The 18,853-nt window shown below is 44.4% G+C and overlaps 1 protein-coding gene across 1 annotated transcript; it reads right to left on the bottom strand.

Annotated features, from left to right (window-relative positions):
* Positions 1 to 4,138: 4,138 nt before the first annotated feature.
* On the bottom strand, positions 4,139 to 7,163 carry LOC109174523. The gene is made up of 4 exons (XM_019323750.1): positions 7,017 to 7,163; positions 5,720 to 5,771; positions 5,205 to 5,365; positions 4,139 to 4,467 (listed from the first exon to the last, which is right to left on the bottom strand). The coding sequence occupies exons 1-3, from the start codon at positions 7,108 to 7,110 to the stop codon at positions 5,209 to 5,211; spliced, it is 303 nt and encodes a 100-aa protein (XP_019179295.1). The 5' UTR covers positions 7,111 to 7,163; the 3' UTR covers positions 4,139 to 4,467; positions 5,205 to 5,208.
* Positions 7,164 to 18,853: the final 11,690 nt, after the last annotated feature.

Raw genomic sequence — 18,853 nt, 5'->3', positions numbered from 1 at the left:
TTATAATCAATCTTGACTATATTATCTTGCATTTGTAAACTTAGAATTACCTATTTAACTCGCACGGGCTTAGCTCAATGGTATAGTGGGTAGTATTTGGGAGAAGAGACCAAGGTTTGAACCTCGGCAGCGGCAGTGTGGGAATTATGTCCAAAGTGGGCAGATTCCTTGTGCGTATCAGCATTTGATCCTGTCTGCTGAACCATTGAGTCACCGTGATTTACAACTTCCCACAATGCTCTATCCAGTCGGAGTATGGGGGGCCCTTGGTGTTGGGGACTCAACCTTTGGGAGAAGAATTACCTATTTAAATACGCAAATTTAACCTTCAATTATCTATGCATGAAAATTTTCAATATAATTCTGCTTTAATATACTTTAAAGTACTTATTTAACAAAAAAGCATTGGGCATTATCCCAATCGCGCAATGCGCGTAAAAAACTAGTATATATATATGGGCACACTATAATGCGAACGGTTGCCTAAGAGAAATTAGAACCATTTATCGTTGTCCACATGTTCAGAAATAACAGTGACATTTTCGTAAACAATTCAAACTTTGGTGCAAGTAATTGTGTTACAAGTGCAAGTAGTTAGTTCACCTTTGCAAATAAAAAGTGCAAGTAAAATCGCTTACAAGTGTATCTATTTTCACTAATAGTACAAGTAATTTATCTTGTTAATATTTATGTACCTAGGTGCAATTAATTATAAAGGTAGGTGCAACAAGGTATAACATTAGGTGCACTTAGTATTGACATTTTACTTGTACTTGTAATACATTTTATTTGCATATATGTGCAATATATGAAAGTGCTACTTGCACTTGTAATACATTTTACTTGCACTTTGATATTCAATTATTTACGAAAATATTACCGTGTATTTTTTTTAAAAATGTGTTTCTCATCCGTTGAATCTGGACACGTAAATGGATGACATGCGTTCTCATTTCTTTTTTGGGTGGACAGTTCGCACCTGAGCGCACTATTATATATATATATATATATATATATATATATATATATATATATATGGGCGCATGATGGGCACATTTTACACTCATATTTTAGATACATCTTTATAATAATTTTGCATTAGTTATTTAATATTATCTAATAATTAGTTCTTTTTATATATAATATTTAATATATATAATATTTAATATATAATATATAATATATATAATATATAATACATATTACGTACTATACTTATATATACATATATATTATGTACTACTATATATATATATGCATTATACATGTATATCTATATATTATATATTATTTAAGTGGCCCACATTCACTTTAATTTCCAAAGCATTGAACAACAAATGAAACATATATTTTGTCTTCTTTTTTTTTGTGGCGTGAAGAATTTTCAAGGGCGAAGAAGGAGGAAATGGCGTGCAATTGTCCGGAAGACCATTTCGGCATCATGGCGCAAACATAGAAAATTAGTGGAAGGAAAATGCTTAGAAACATGTATAAATAGTAAGATGAATTATGTTGTTGGGAGACAATTTCACGTTCATTCTTCCCCTCTCGAATATTCTTTAAGGTTGTTATCAATGCCCATTCGCGGCTAATTTCTTGTTTGGTTTAGTGAATTGAAGCCCCGGAGTTCATTACGCTGTAAGGTTATTTATTTATTTTTATTATATATTTTTTTATGCATTTGAGTATTAAATATTCTTCTAAGTTATTTGAAATAATTGTGTCAATTAATTGCTAGGGAGGCCTACTAGTTATTTATTTGATATAATTATTTGCTATATTAGATAATGTTGTGCTACAAATTATTCTAATATTCAGTAGCAACTGGGTTAATTATTGACGGCTTAGTGATAATTGGACTCGGGAAGAATATTTTCCTAAATTAAATGCAACCGCTTGTGCTTGTGTTATTTAGTTTGTCGGTTTTCCCAGTTCCTATTGCTGCTATTAAATTAAATCTATAGCGCTTGTCTTAGGTTATTTAGTAGTTAGGGGTAATTAAACCGCTTGTGCTTTATTTACCTACAACTAAGGGAAAACAGAAATGAAATAATTTCACGACAAATATTCAATTGCATATTAATTACTTTATTAATCAATGATCAGTGTTGAATTCCGGTGGTGGATCTTTACTAACCAAGGCTCCTTATTATAAGTATTTTCGATATATTATTTTCATTGCTTTATTCGATTTATTTAATCTCTTGTTTATTAAATTATCTTTTACTTAATCTTTATTCTCGATATATTCCAAACCCCCCATTATTTCCTTGAGCACAAAAGTTAAACTAGTTACTCCTCGTGGGATCGATCCTTACTCTCGCTACTACGTTTGTAAGGTTTTAATTTGGGAGCCTACGACAGCTCACCAGCGCACTCTCATGCGAACGAGTGCCCAGCAGAGAACTGAAAATCATCCCGTGCGCGCTTCGTGTCCAGGTCTAAGGGATGAGAAACACTAATTATTTTAAAAAATGCAGTGACATTTTCGTAAATAATTGAACATCGAAGTGTAAGTAAAATGTATTCAGTGCATGTAAAATGTATTACAAATGCAGGTAGAATGTATTACAAATGCAGGTAAAATGTATTACAGGTGCAAGTAACATTTGTACTGAGCATCAACAAGGTGCACTTATCCCACCAACCCCTCCCTCAAGCCATCTTGCGGGTGATTTTCACGGGTACTAATTACCTGTTGAATTACCCCGCAAGAACAAAAACTATGCCAAACAGAACGAACTCAGATCAATGAATATTAACAATGCAAAATTACATGCAATTGTAGGTGAAAGTAGGTGCACTTGTAAGTGATTTTACCTGTACTTTTTACTTGCAAAGGAGCACCAACTACTTGCACATATAACATATTTATATGCACCAAAATTTAAATTATTTACGCAAATGCTACCACGTCATTTTTTAAAAATTACATTGATTCGTTGATCTGGACACGTAACGTGCACTGGATGGCTCTCAGTTCTCTCTTAGACGTGCTATTCGCACCTGAACGCGATCCTATATATATATATATATATATATATATATAGAGTATCTAACATGAGAACTGTGGACAACTTTGGTCTATCGATCTTGGACATGTGATTTTTAATTTTTTTTTTTTCAAATTTATTCACCATTTTATTTACATAGGAGTGCTTTATTAATTTTGGTTTGTGTTTTGAAGGTTGGAATAATTATACACCGATGTTAAATCTTTTATGCTTGATTTTAAGAGTTGAATTTATTATAAATTAAGATTTTCTTACTAATGTACTCTCCTTTGTGTGAGGTTCTTTTTCTATCTTATTTTGAGTTTTTCTTCTTCTATGTTTTTTTTTTTCAGCCATGGAATCAAATTGATTTTTGTGTTTTTTTAATTATATACCTTTTGAGTATAATATTATCTATATTTGTGATTGACATATGTATAATTTTCACAGGCAATGTACTAGTGTGCATTGTGGCCTCCGTAGGTATGCATTTGCACGGTTGGTTTCTCTCGGCTAGATTATCATCATATGTATGCACCTTGTAGTGGACTAGTGTGCACTTTGTGTTCATGTGATTTGTGAGTGCATTGTAAACTTGGCGTGTGTGTAGTATTATACATATGCGTACGCATTTACCTGTGATATTATTTGTATTTAATGATGTATTTATGCACTAATCACGTATGTCAATCAATTAGGGTTTTTGATCTGTCTTCCTTATTGGTAGTGGTGATGCATGATGTATATGTGTATTTTAATGTGAACGTGTATACAATGCAATGTATAAGTGTGACATGTGTACACTATAGTACATATACATATGCATTTGTTTGTAGTGTTATTTGTATCTAATTATGTGTTTGTACACTAGTCAAGTATGTGAATTTACTGAATTTTTTATTCTTGCTTTCCTTGCTAATGGTGTATATGTGCATTTCAATGTGAATGTGTGCGCAATTCTATTCTTCATAATTCCCTCCTTGCAACCAAACGTGAAACGCCCCATTATAAGGCTCAAATTTCATTAAAATAGCACCCAAGATGCAAAGTTATAATTTAATTTCAAATTACAAGAATATGTGAAGCTGTTTAAAAACTGAACTTCATATTCAATTGTTTTTTTAAATGTTAGACCAATACTTTCCAAGACCTTGCATTTTAGCTCTTTGTTCAATCACTACATCTTTTACTCTAACATTCAAAATCCCAAACTGTTTTGTATAGCAGGCCTTTTTACTGCTACTCAACACCATGGACTTAAGATCTAAAGCACTATGTAATAAGTGGAAAGTTTAAAGTCGAAGCCATGAACATTACACTCATAGAATATCAACAAGGAAACACTACTTAACAACTTTACATCTTCTTTACACAGTTGGCCTATGCTGCTCAGTCACATTTCAAGAAACAGCAAATCAGTCCAGAACAAAAAGGTAGGTCTGGTCACAGGTCACAGGTCACAGGTCACACAAATCTGCTCAGGTAATAAAGAAAAATAAAATTAAAATAATAATAATATTATTAATAATAGTTGCTAGTGCTAAATAGATTTAAGCATCAAGTTAAGTTTGTCTGTGCTTACATGTATTTGTGAATTATGCATAAACTAAATATCAGAATGGCATAGTAGAGAAACAACCATTATATGGCCACATCAAATAACATATTATATGTGGTCTGGTAGGTGTGGATATTTCCCAGAAAAGAAAATTTGGGAAGAAGAGGAACTATTGTCCTCACTGCATAAGTGGCTTTAAGTGCATTACAAGAAAATGTAATGATCATTCATGTATTTCTTGAAACAATTAAAGTGCCCAAAACTCCCTGATAAAAGTTGTAGTTCTAGCAGCAAAGTCACTAGATGCATAGAAACTAGAAGGTCAAGCTATAAAAGAGAGTGGTCTTCTGGCCATCAATATTCTTGAAACTACACAACAATATGAGTCCTGAAGGGAGTAAAATTTCAGAGGCCAAGTTTTTCGTGGACAATGATAAATTCCTCTATTCTTTACATTCTATTTTAGAAAAAATATAAGCAAACAACACTTGAGCCAACTATTAGGAGTCAGAAAGTCAAGAATTAGAGAAAATTTGTTTGCCCTGAACATAATTTCCATGTGGTTTACATGTAGCACTAGCAACGTCAAATTGTTAAGTATATGTCCTACTATCAATCATCCAGACTAAAAATATAAGTTGGCTAAAACTTACAGCATCAGCTGATCTCTTCATTATTCAGCATGTTTAGAACAGCATAAGCAGCTTTCTGAAAATGCTCCCTCTGTTCTTCTAAACTTCTCTTCCTCTCAAGAGCAGTGTCTTTGCACTTTTCTATATCTTCCACTATGTCAGTTGAGTTCTGGTCGATTTCCCTGTAGTAGGCACACAAGAAGATAAGTGATAAGCCAAAGAAGAAATAGTGTTGACTAAATCAGGACAAGTGAGGAATAAGTAATTTAGAGTTAAGAAAAGTGAAATACATAATCAAGACTAGAATAGCACTCAATCACAAAAACTAAAAAGAAAGTCAGCATAAGTATTTAATGTCTAGAGAATGCCAATTATAGAACAACATGATGCTGGAGAACTATGGAGATACAGTGCAGCACATGTAAGAGGGACACCGGTGAACTTTCAAACCCATCACTTTCATTTAAACATTTTGTTTTGTTTCTGTTTCTGTGTTCCAACAAACAGAACCAATATTAATAGTGGAGGCAGCTCACTTTATCATCTTGACCATGTTCTCCATTACAACTTGCACATGTTGTGAGAGATCTGCAGGTTTATAACATTCAAAATATCATTGTCAAAAATACAGAACACAAAAAACACTACATTATTAAAAGCCTGCATAGAAGAACAGAGGCTGCCAACTATCAAAGTTATAAGTAATCTCCACTATTAATTAATTTGAGCTACAAAACATAAAACTCAAGGCCTGCCAGTAACTAAAAGTTATTAATTTTACATTAATGAGAAAAGGACAGGTGAATTATGCCACAGTGAAGTGCCAAGACCAGGGCAAAAAGTGATGATTGCATAATATCTAGAACACTTCCCTCCATCTTAGCACCTTTTTACCTGGTTATTCCATTAATGATACATAACAAGTCTTTAGAAAATTCACCACAATCGATTTCCCAGGTTTTGAATGACAAGCAAAACTAGAGGCTATCAATGACACTAGGCATCAATACTTCAATGGTGACTGATCAAAATAGTTCGGCTTCTACATGACCAAAATAGATAGTAAACAGCCTAATGAGATTTGTTTTTAATATTTGTTTTAACATAAGAAGTAAGCTCTCAGTTGAGGGAATCTGCACAATTATCAAATTGACACAGCCAATAACACACTAATTTGAGCGACCACAAAAAGGTTACTATGACATCTATTGATTTCTCATATCACAGAGGTAATTTAAAATAAAATAAATATTTAAAAAAAAAAAAAAAAAAAAACACGGAAGAAACCCTGAAAGAACACAGAATTATGAATTACGTACGCGAAAACTCAAAAATATGACCTATAACTTCGAGAGGAAACTAAATCCAATACAAATTATTCAACCGAATGCTCAAAATGTATCAATGTACAAGGCTAAAAGTTTAATAATAAAATACAAAATAAAGATTATAATGCAGTAGGCATAAGTTAGGGAAAATATTCCAATCAAAAAAGAAAACCTAAATTTTAGATACCGAATTATCAATCAAATAGCAGCTAGAATAATACATTCTATAAAATCCTCCGATAAAATGTGATTAATAAAATATCACAGCTTAATTGAGCACATCATCGCTCGAATTGAAAAGGCTACACATACACGATGGAGAAACAAAAAAAAAAAAAAAAGATGAGAATTCGAAACACTTATAACGGAGATTTTTAGCTTACTGTTAGGAATAAAGCTTGTTGGGTACATGTTTACTTCAAGCAACATCGTTAATCGCTGATTGAAGCATAAATGGAGGGCTTACAAGTGCGTGTATAGATTAAGAGAGAGTGAGAGAGATTACCTGAGACGATGGAGTTGAGCTGAGAATCGATGTCCGAAGTCGGAGCCATTTGAACGTCTGGCGGAGACACCGTTAGAACTTTGGAAGCCTCCATTGAACAGAGAGGGAAGGAGTGATGTCAAACATAAAGAGGTAAGCGCGCTTTTTTAAATTGTCTGATTTGTGTTATTTGACTCGGGGCGTTCTAAATGTGTCAATAATAATAATAACAGTTAAGAGTTAATTTCATTATTTGTTTCTTAGATTCATATGTGTCAATTTATTTTTGGTATTTGTTTTTAAAATATTAATATTATTGTAGTAGGATCATTTTTGGTCATCCGATAACAAAATCATTTTATATGCCATTAAATATAATGACATTTTAGTGTATTTAATTTTAAGTATTAAGTTTTTTTTTTGTCCTATATTTATATGTATCATTCCACTTTTAGTCTTTTTCTCAAAACATCTCCGTGTTCTAGCATTATCATGGTGATACTGCTAATTCTACGTAAGCAATATTTAAATAATACCCGAGACCAATTAAAGCAAGTAAATATCTTTATTGATCACGGTAAATACCCTAAGTACAATCTACTTGGTTGCTCTGAGTGCCGACTGACTGCGGTCGGGATTCTCTAGTAACAACCTATCGATCGTCCACAAGTCCCCTACACTGTAGTTACTGTAGGTATTTATAGCCGCTGCACCGGAGACACAAATCCGGTCGTTCGGCATGCTCTCCACGTAGCCACCACGTGTCACCCTCCCGGGTGCCCTGTTTGTCATTGCAAGGAGCCGCCACGTGTCCTTTGTCAGCTCTCTCGCCAAAGGGCTACTGCTCAGTGGTCGACACTATCGCTCGGGCAACTCCCGGTCGGACCCCGACCGAGTTCTTCACATGAAGCCCGACCTGTTATCTGCAAAGACAAAGGCAGCTCGGTCGGGGTAAAGCTATGTCGGTCGGGATATTCCCTACCAAAAGCCCCCCAGCTCGGGCCTTTTTGACCGTCCGGGAAAAAACGGGACGGGATGAAGAAGCCCAACCGTCGGCTACCCAACCGACCGGCCAGCTGTCATTCCTCTTCTTGCCACGTGTCGGCGACTGCCGGCATCTACGACTGCAACGGTCGCCTCGGAGTCAGTGCGGGTCACATCGCGCAAGTGGATTGGTTTCCCGCCCAAATGCTCTCCTATAAATAGGCCCTTGAGGCCTTCATTTGAACTTTCCTCAATCTTCTGATCCAATCGGCACCCTTAAAGAGTCCCGAGCGAGCTATTCAGCAGACCAACCGAGCAACTCATCTACAAATTTCAGCCAAGTTTCTTCGATCGGTAACGTCTCTACTCTTTTAACTCTTGCTTTGTTTTTAGCTTTGTGTAGGAGTAGGGTAGAACTAACTCCGATCTAACTTCCCGAACCCTGTACTAACCCCCGACCAACCTTTAGGTAGAAAAACATGTCGGATTCGGATAGCCAGAACGCTTCAGTCGCAGACTACGACAACATGATCGTGCAGAGCAGCGAGGAGGTGGACATCATGTCTTACTCTCCAGAGGTCGAGCAACGACCACAGCACATACCCGACCGAGCCCCCGAGCCAGAAGGGCCATCGAGCTCGTCGGGGACATCGGGGTCGAGCTCCAGCGGGTCGGGGAGCAATGAGACGTCCACGAGCGGACGAAATTCCCCGGATGAAGGCGTTAGGGAAACGCCTACGAGGGTAATAGGGGATTACCCTCAGGTTGAGCCCGAGGTGGGACACCGGGCAAACGAAGCGAAAGCGGTCGAGGAAGACCCGGCCGGGCTCGCGGCACCAAGCGGGGACGGGTTTGAATTCCTCAACAGCGAGAGCGTCGAAGGCCAGATGAGCCTGCTGACGAAAGGGGAAGCAAGCAGAATCGTGGCAACTCTCGCCGGTCGGGTCGAATTCGACACCGGCAGGCAGCTCGGGAATATCATCGAGCGGCACCGGGGGAAGTGGCTCGAGATGCATTACGATTCGTTAATGGCCCCGATCTCGTTCCCCTTTTCTAGCCTCCTCACCGCATTCCTGGGTTACTACCAGGTCGTACCCGGTCAGATCTGCCCGAACGCGCATCGGATGATTGCGTGCTTCCCCCAAATTTGTAATCGGCACAACTTAGCCTGCACCATGGAGCTCTTCAACTTCGTCTACCAAGTGAAGGTGCTGGCAGCCGCATACGGGGGTGGATTCCTGATGACGCAGTCCCGAGCAGATAAGTGCTCGATTGAGGGGCTGCCCGGGAACAACCGGGGGTGGAAAAACCGGATCTTTTCGGTAAAATATGATCCGTGGATCCTCCCGATCGAGAGGGTCTGGAGCCAACATTTTCGAAGGCAAGTCATCCCAGTCGAGACCCAGGCCCTCATAGATGCTGTGACCAAGATCTCGAGCGAGATTTACGAGTATCGCATCTTCAAATCGCCCGAGTGCTACGAAGCGGCCCAGCTTCCCGACCCGGTTTACGACCTGGCCGAAAATTCATACAAACCCGAGCCGGCGGGTGTAACAATTGCAAGGATGCCCGCTTCGGGCAAGAGGAAGGGTAAAGGTTCGAGGCTAATTACTTTCCCCGACCCTCAATATCCCGACTGCTCTTTATCTTCCCAACCTAACTGTTTATTTTCTTTTTGGCAGAAATGGCCGAATTCGGAGATGACGACACTTCCCTTCCTCCACCCGCCAAGATTTCCCTTGGCGGTAAGAAAAAACCGAAGGCGAAACCAACCGGGCAAAAGGAAGTTCCGGTGGCCCGACCCCTGGGGACCTCGACCATCACGACGACCGAGGACTTTGTAGTCGAGCCGAGCGACGTACTGATTACCCGGGTGGAAGTCGCCCGGGGCAAAGAAAAAGCGCCGGAACGGGGCGTAACTGAGGTGGGCGGTATCAAACGCCGCCGAGAACAGCACAGCCCGAGCCCATCGACCGGGCGAAACAAGGACAAGTCGTCCATACTGGCCCGTATCAGCAACGCCGGGCCAGTTAAAGAAGATCTGGGGAAGATGACCCCAACTCAAGTGGCTGAACGGATTGGCCACGACCTGGCCGAGGTAAGCACCTTCTTCTTCTAAACTTTATGCAAGTGCTTCTGATCGAGCTGATTATAAACATTTTTTTCATTGCAGATCTCCCGAGCGGCTCAACTTTTACAAGGTCGGGCAATGCTAGCCGAGGAGGTCGACCGTCACAAGAAGATGGCTGCTCGACGTCTTCAGGAGGTTAAGGACATCCAGGCCGAGCTGGAGAAGGTCCAGAAGGCCTTGAAGAAGAGTGAAGAGGACCGGGTCCTGGCGGAGAAGGTCGCCCAACGGGCGATCAGGGAAAACAAGGAATTGAAAACCCAACTGGAGAATCCGGACGAGCTGGCCCAGTCAGCTTTTAAGGATGACAAAATAGGCTCAGCCTTCCTCACAGCCGCTCGACGGACTAAGATCGGGGAGGATCTAATTTTATCCTTTGGTCGGTGGGCCTTCAAGGCCGGCCAAAGGAAGATGCTTGAGAAAGCTCAGAAGCGATTGGGGCAAGCTCTCGAAGGAGACGACCTCCAACTCGTACTGTCTGCACTCCCTCCCGATTTCGCTGATCCCGGTCCTTCCCCCTTTGCCTCAAAGGAGACTACGGCCAACCCGACTGCGTCAACGGGAACCACCCCGAGCGAGGCGGGTACTTCTAAGAGGGATGAAGCGAAGGAGACGAAGAAGTAGTTATGGCTCCGTTATTCTGTAATGATCTTAATCGGGAGCCCGGTCCCGAATTTGTACCAGGCACTCTTTTCAATCAATAAAACTTGTATTTTGTTTAACTTGTGCCGTTCGTCTTTCTTTTCGCGTTTTTAACTTTTAGCCATACATGCGCCGACCCTAACTGCTCGACCTCATGGCCTTTTGGCCCGGTCATGCAGCAATCGAATTCGTTTGACACCCGACCTTATGGGCTTAAGGCCCGGTCGTGCATCTGAAATTTCAACATCATACTGGCCAACCCGATCTCCAGGCCTTGACGAAATTTTTGAAAATGGGTAAGCCCCCACGGTCGGGTTTTTCCCGAGCGACGGGCCTATAGATACTTCCTTGTCCCAGCCCCCACACTATTGTGCTCTCGAGGCACGAGTGAGTGCGATACTGTAAAGAAGTTGAGTGGATCGGGGAATTATGCTGAGAGCTCCTAGCTTCCCCGATCAGTGGCGTGACTCGAATGTCCGTCGAAGAGGAGCGCATTTGACCGGTCGATAGGGTCGCTCGGTCGATGTATCTTTACGATGAATTAAACTGCATGCAATGTAGGTAAAGAAAATAACCGACTGGGCCGCCGTATGCAAACGGTCGAGCAATCACCGATCGTATATACATTAAAACCTCCCGCACGCAGGCGGTTGAATAAATATTTACAACCATAAATTTAATTACAACTGACGACCGGGACTAACTCACAGGTCGAGCCCCCACTTCGTCCAAAGATTACAAAAAATAGGCTAATGCCTAAACATAACGAGGTGCTCGGAATTCCAAGTCCCCTCGATTACTCGACCGGTCGTTGTCTCCAGTCGGTATGTACCCGGCCGTATAATAGCACTGATGATGTACGACCCTTCCCAATTTTGAGCTAGCTTTCCGCCCTCCAAAGGTTGACTGGCCTCCCTTCGTCGTAAAACGTAATCTCCCACCTGAAAATAATGAGGGTTGACCCGGACGTCCTTTGAACTCTTGACTCGCTTCTGATACTCGGCCATCCGCCGAGCGGCTAACTCTCTCCTTTCCTCGACCCCATCGAGATCCACGACCATCGCAAGTTCGTTCTCCTCCGCATTGTAGGTTCTTTCTCGATCGGTCGGGATCCAAGCCTCGATCGGGAGTCGGGCTTCCGCTCCATAAACCAGGGCGAAAGGGGTCTCCAAAGTAGCCTCCCTCGGGGTCGTCCGATAAGTCCACAACACATATGGCAACTCATCGGCCCAACTACGACCAGCCGAGTGCAGCTTCTTTCTTAGACCTTTCGAAATCGTCCGGTTAGCGTTCTCCACTTGACCATTCCCCTGCGGGTAAGCCACCGACGACCGGACGTGAGTCGTCCCGATCGTGGCCAAGAAGTTTTAGAAATACTAACTTACGAATTGGCGGCCGTTGTCGCTAATGAGATGCACGGGCACACCAAAGCGGGAAATCACATTGCGCCAAAGGAAGCGAGCACACTGCTGAGAAGTGATCGTGGCTAAAGGCCCGGCTTCTATCCACTTAGAGAAATAATTAATGGCGACAATCACGAACTTTCTCCGACCGGATGGCTGAGGGAAGGGGCCCAAGATGTCTACCCCCCACCTAGCGAAGGGAATTGCAGTCGTGACCGGCTGATAGAAGGTTGCCGGTCGTCAAGGCATCCGGGCAAACAGTTGGCACGTCTCACATTCCCGAGCTAACTTTTCACAGTCTAGCTGGAGGGACGGCCAATAGTACCCGATCAGCATGATACGACGGGCTAGTGATCGACCTCCTTGATGTGAAGAACATATCCCCGAATGCAATTCCTTCATAACCAGATCGGCCTCAAATGCGGTCAAGCAACGCATAAGAGGACCTCCATACGATCGCCTATAGAGACGACCGTCCAAGACTTGGAACCTCGGGGCTCTAAGCTTGGCCTTCCGAGCACGCTGAGGGTCGTCCGGAAGTCGATCGTGCTCGAGGAACTCCTTCAGATCGGTGATCCAATTGTCTTCTACCGGCTGGATTGGATTGACCGGTAGGCGATGGATGCTATGTCTCGGGATCACCAAAATCCGAGCAATTTTTGACATGTGTTCCGGGGCGTCTTGAGCCAACTTAGACAAGATGTCCGCGTCGGCATTATCCAATCGGGGTATGTGCCGGATGGTATACCCCCGGAACTGAGCAAGCTTCTCCATGGCTAGGTCTCGGTATAGCTGTAGACGCTCTCCATTGACTTCATAGTCCCCGAGAACCTGACCGACCACGAGCGCGGAATCTGTTTGAGCTCGAATGTATTCAGCCCCCAAGTCCCGAGCGCACTGTAAGCCATTAACAAAGGCTTCGTACTCGGCTTCATTATTGGTCGGATAGAACTGATACATGAGAGCAAAATAGACTTTGAATCCCTCCGGGCTCGTGATCACCACTCCTCCTCCTGCCCCTTTCTTGCTACTCGACCCGTCAGTAGCCAACGACCACCACTCAGCCTCGGGATCCGCGACCTCGGGGGGGTCGGGTATCCCGGGCGGTGCACTCGACCAAGAAATCAGCCAAAGCTTGACCTTTGATGACTGGTCTTGGTCGGTATTCGATCGCGTACTGGGTCAGCATCAACGCCCACTTGACTAGGCGACCGGATGATGAAGCAGTTCGGAGGAGTGTCCCGATCGGCTGATCGGTCAAAACGCGAATTGCTCGACCCTGGAAATAGGGAGCCAACTTCTTCGCGGCAATGTATAAGGCGTAGACGACCTTCTCTAACCGGGAGTACTGGAGCTCGGGACCATGTAGCGCGTGGCTTATATAGTACACCGGTCGCTGGACCCCCTCCGGATCGGTTCGGCACAATACTGCGCTTACTGCACGATCGGAGACGGCGAGGTACACGTCTAGCTCTTCTCCGAGCTCGGGCTTTGAGAGCACGATTTGGGACATGAGATACTCCTTCAGCTCATCAAAAGCCGCTCGGCATTCTTCGTCCCAGACGAATCCATTAACTTTCCGCAATACCTTGAAGAAAGGTAAAGCGCGCTCGGCTAGCTTGGAGAGGAATCGGCTGAGGGCTGCCAACCGACCGGTCAATTGCTGGACTTCCCGAACGGTAGAAGGTGGTTGCATGTCCAGAATCGCTTTTACTTTGGCCGGGTTTGGCTCAATTCCTCTCTTGGTCATCATGTAGCCGAGGAACTTTCCGGTCTGAACCGCAAATGTGCACTTGGTTGGGTTCAGCCGCAACTGGTACTTCCTCATGATCTGGAAGCACTCCCGAAGGTCTCGAGTGTGGTCGGATCGGTCCCGACTCTTGACCAGCATATCATCAATGTAAGCTTCCATCGTTCGGCCCAACAGATCGGCGAAGAGCATATTGACCATTCTCTGGTAGGCCGCTCCCGCGTTTCGGAGACCGAACGGCATCACTCGGTAGCAATACAGCCCGTCCGGGGTCACGAAGGCTGTCTTGCTCTCATCTTCATGGTGCATCATGATTTGATGATAACCCTTGAATGCATCCATGAAACTCATCAACTCGGCCCCGGCCGTCTCGTCGACCATCTGGTGGTTACTCGGTAGAGGATACGGGTCGAGCGGACAGGCCTTATTGAGGTCGGTAAAGTCAATGCACATCCTCCAAGCTGGGGGCTTAGGAACAAGGACAATGTTGGCCACCCACTCGGGATAGATCACCGGTCGGATGTGCTCGATCGCCGCCATCTTCTTAACTTCTTCTCTAACAAACTCACGGCGATCGGAAGAAAGGTGCCGGGTTTTTTGCACGACCGGCTTTGCTGCGGGATCGACGGCTAGCTTATGACAAATTATCGATCGATCGATCCCGGGCATGTCTTCAGGCCCCCATGCAAAGATGTCAGCGTACTCCCGGAGTATGGCTAAGATCTCCGCTCGGAGCTCGGGGGTGAGGGCCTGACCAATTTTAATCTTCCTGTCCGGTCGGTCCTCGGACAGGGGAACTTCTTCGATCTCTTCGGAAGGCTCAGGCTGCTCCTTCCGATCCTTAGCCTCCTCTTTGGCTATAGTATTCACCCGGGAAGACTGACCGGAATCACGTCTATTTACCGCTCGGGTGTAACACTTCCGGGCGGATTGAACGTCGCCGCGGACTACGCTGACCCCGTTGGGGGTGGGAAATTTCATGCACAAATGGGGCATTGAAATTATCCCACCGATCTTCATAATGGCGGGTCGGCCCAAGATAATGTTGTGGACGCAATGGAGGTTGACCACAACGAACTCTAACTCCGTCTTGATCGACTTCGGGGACGTGCCGATCTCGACCGGGAGCGTTATCTTTCCCTCGGGGTAAATGAGAGCCTCGATAAAACCCGACAGTGGTACACCGACCGGAGTCAGCTCCTTCCTGTCAAGTCCAAGTTTCTCGAACACGTCCAAATAAAGGACGTTTACACTGCTGCCAGGGTCTACCATAACCCTCTGGACGTCAGTCCCTTTGACATCAATCGTGACCACGAGCGCCTCCATACCGTGGTCACCGCTGCTGGGTTGATCTTCGAGGGTGAAGGTTATGGGCTCCATCTTCTACCTCTTCCCGGTCTCCCGGGAATCCACTATGGCGACCGGGCAATTACTCCGCGGTCGGGAAGCGTCTTCCAATCCACCGAAAATGACGTGGATGGTCGGCTTTCCTGCTGGTCGGTTGCTAGACGGAGGGTCAGGGTCCCGTCGGTCATCACGACGATCATCTCTTCGATCGTCTCTTCGATCCTGACCTGACCGATCGGAGCGTCCTTCATGATCAGAACGATCGGAACGGTGATGGGAGCGCCGGTGATCTCTCCGATCGGTGTTCCTCTTGGGGTCTTCTCTCCTCCCCACACACTTGTCCAACTTCCCAAGATTGAGCAAGTCCTCCAACAGTTGGCGCAAGTGGGTACACTCTTCAGTGTCATGCCCGGCACATCGGTGGTAAGCGCAATGCTTACTCTTGTCGGGGCCGTCTCGATCGGGGTGGGGGAGTTTGATGAGATTGCAGGACTGGGCGTACTGCATGGCCTCCGCTGCGGATCGGTTCAAGGCCGTAAACTCACTAGGCCTGGTGCGGGATCGGGGATGGTCATCGCCCGATCGGTGTTCCGCCCGGCCGGCCGGTTTACGGGACGAAGACCCGACCTCCTGCGAGCGCTTTACGGCATTCGCTTCACCGGCGTTGGCATAATCTGTGACCCTTCGAAGGGCCTCCTCATACGTGGCCGGGGGGTGTAGAATGAAGTCCTGGTACAGATATCCCGCCCGGAGAGAGATATGAAGCATATGGGTGGCGGTCGCATCATCCATGGGCTCGACCTCCCTGACCGCCGCCTTCCACTTGACGAGGAAGTCGGTCAAGCTCTCCCCTTCAAGCTGCTTGGCCTTCTCCAGATACATATAGGGCTTCCTTACGACTTTGGAAGTGACGAACTTCCTCACGAACTTGATCGCCAAGGTGTCAAACTTGTCGATCGAACCCGGCTGCAAGGTCCGGAACCATTCCGCCGCTCGACCGGTAAGTGTGGAATAAAATGCCCTACACATTACGGCGTCTGACACGCCCTTCAGCATCATATTGCTGTAGAAGTCATTAACGTGGACCTCGGGGTCCGTCCGACCATCATAACTTTTCTCTCCAGAGACCTTTAAATCAAGCGGGTAAGGCTGCGCCATCATCGCCGCTGTAAAAGGCGTCTGGTGCAAGGTCGATTGGTCGACCGGGGGTGTTGCAGGGTGCGCGTTTCTGAACTGCGCAAACTTCGCCTAGAGGTTGTAGAGCAATCCTCGGGTCTCGTTGAGCTCGGCGGCTTGGGCAGCTTGAGCTGTGTCCCGAGCGCGTCGTCGTCGGTGAGATCTCGACCCGCTATACCCGGATGAAGCCTCCTGGCAGGCCTCCTGCATCTGTACGTCTTCTTGCTGGCGGTTCGGGTCTTGGGGTCCCAAACGCTGACGCATCTCCGGTGGAAGACGATTGAAAGCTGCTGCTCGGGCAACTTCTTCGGGATCCTCCGTTTGGGCGGGAACCTCGGCCGCTTGCTGGGCCTGCCACGGTGCCTCCATCGCATCAGCACCCCCCGACCCCAACCGCGAACGAGCCGAGCGTCGAGCCCGGGAAGCAGACTGATGCTGCGGCTCTACCTGTGCGGTCGGGTAAACTGGAGGGGCGGCGGCTGGAGCCGTGTAAGCAGGCGTATATGGTGGATATCCAACCGGGGGAGTGTAGTACATCGGTTGGCCAGGCCAGTACCCATACGGCGGAGGTGGGACCGGGTACGGATACTGACCGGGATACATCGCCGGCTATTGCGGATACGGCTGACCGGGTGTTGGGTATCCCGGTTGAATGTAGTTCACCGGCTGTTGGGCAGCCGGGTATGTGTTGGATGGATGTGGTGGTGAGAGATTAAGATTCAAGTCCACCGTCTGACCTTGCTGTTGGGTAGCGTGGTGATCGGATGAACTCGCTGCATCCACCTGGTCGTCAGCGAAATTGTTGTACACCCACGGATACATCGTTGCAAAGGAACCGAGTGCTCGTCAAGACGTTGCTTTCTTGCACGGTTCCCCACAGACGGCGCCAAAATGATACTGCTAATTCTACGTAAGCAATATTTAAATAATACCCGAGACCAATTAAAGCAAGAAAATATCTTTATTGATCACGGTAAAGACCCTAAGTACAATCTACTTGGTTGCTCTGAGTGCCGACTGACTGCAGTCGGGATTCTCTAGTAACAACCTATCGATCGTCCAAAAGTCCCCTACACTGTAGCTACTGTGGGTATTTATAGCCGCTGCACCGGAGACACAAATCCGGTCGTTCGGCATGCTCTCCACGTAGCCACCACGTGTCACCCTCCCGGGTGCCCTGTTTGTCATTGCAAGGAGCCGCCACTTGTCCTTTGTCAGCTCTCTCGCCAAAGGGCTACTGCTCGGTGGTCGACACTATCGCTCGGGCAACTCCCGGTCGGACCCCGACCGAGTTCTTCACATGAAGCCCGACCTGTTATCTGCAAAGACAAAGAGGAAAAGACAAAGGCAGCTCGGTCGGGGTAAAGCTATGTCGGTCGGGATATTCCCTACCACATGGCATGACCGTTTTTATCCTCCGCCAACCAATATGTTTAAATGGCATTAAAAATGATGTTATTAATCACTCAAAATTCTTCTCTTTTTTTCTTCGTGACAATAAAATCATTACAATACATAAGTCTACTGTAAAATTTAAAAAAAAAAATTGAAAAATCACAAACTCAATGTGGTTCTATTACCAACAATAAAAAAAAAACGAAGGATTTTGAGTGGTTAATTATGTTATTTTTTATGTCAATTAAATATATTTGTTGACAAATGACCAAGTCGTGCTATAATAATGTTAGGACCAACAAAGCTGTTTAAAAAAAATTGGACTACAAATAGAATGATACATATAAATCTAAGACCAAAAATGAAATGAAAATGACTTAATACTAAATAGACCAAATTGTTAGTAGTATGTAGCACAAAGAGTCAATATTGACTCCACTAAAGCTCAAACTCACAACTTTCCATATGATAGAGCAACTTGGTGTCATTGGACCACAAGGTCCTTAGCAAAATGTCCTTGTATTTAACGTCATTTAAACAATTTTGTTGATGGGGGACAAAAAATGGTCATGCCACAATAATACTAGGCCCAAACGTGGATGTTTTGAAAAAAATGACTACAAGTGAGTTGACACCTATAAATCTATGACTAAAAATGAAATTAACTCTAAGGAGGGTGTATTCAATCATGACTTTTGTAGAGTTTTAAAGACTTTTAAAATGATAGATTTTAATAAACTTTGATTGACTTTCATAGAGTCGTTCAAAATTTTTTAAAACTTTATAAGACTCTATAAAAATCTATATAAAAAACATTCATAGACTTTTATCAACTTTTTATTTTAAAAAGTCTACAAAACTCATTGAAAATCTAAGGGGGTTGTATTCAATCATGACTTTCATAGAGTTTTAAAGACTTTTATGAACTTTAAAAGTTTGGAGGTATTCAATTCAAACTTTTAGAGAGTCTTTAAAAGTCAGGCGGTATTCAATCAAGATTTTTAAAGAGTCTTTAAAAGTTGTGTGGTATTCG

Source organism: Ipomoea nil, unplaced genomic scaffold (assembly GCF_001879475.1).
Source record: "Ipomoea nil cultivar Tokyo-kokei standard unplaced genomic scaffold, Asagao_1.1 scaffold0642, whole genome shotgun sequence".
NCBI classification, from domain to species: domain Eukaryota; kingdom Viridiplantae; phylum Streptophyta; class Magnoliopsida; order Solanales; family Convolvulaceae; genus Ipomoea; species Ipomoea nil.
Note: the sequence above shows the minus strand (reverse complement) of the source record. Positions and strands in the feature narration are given on the sequence as shown.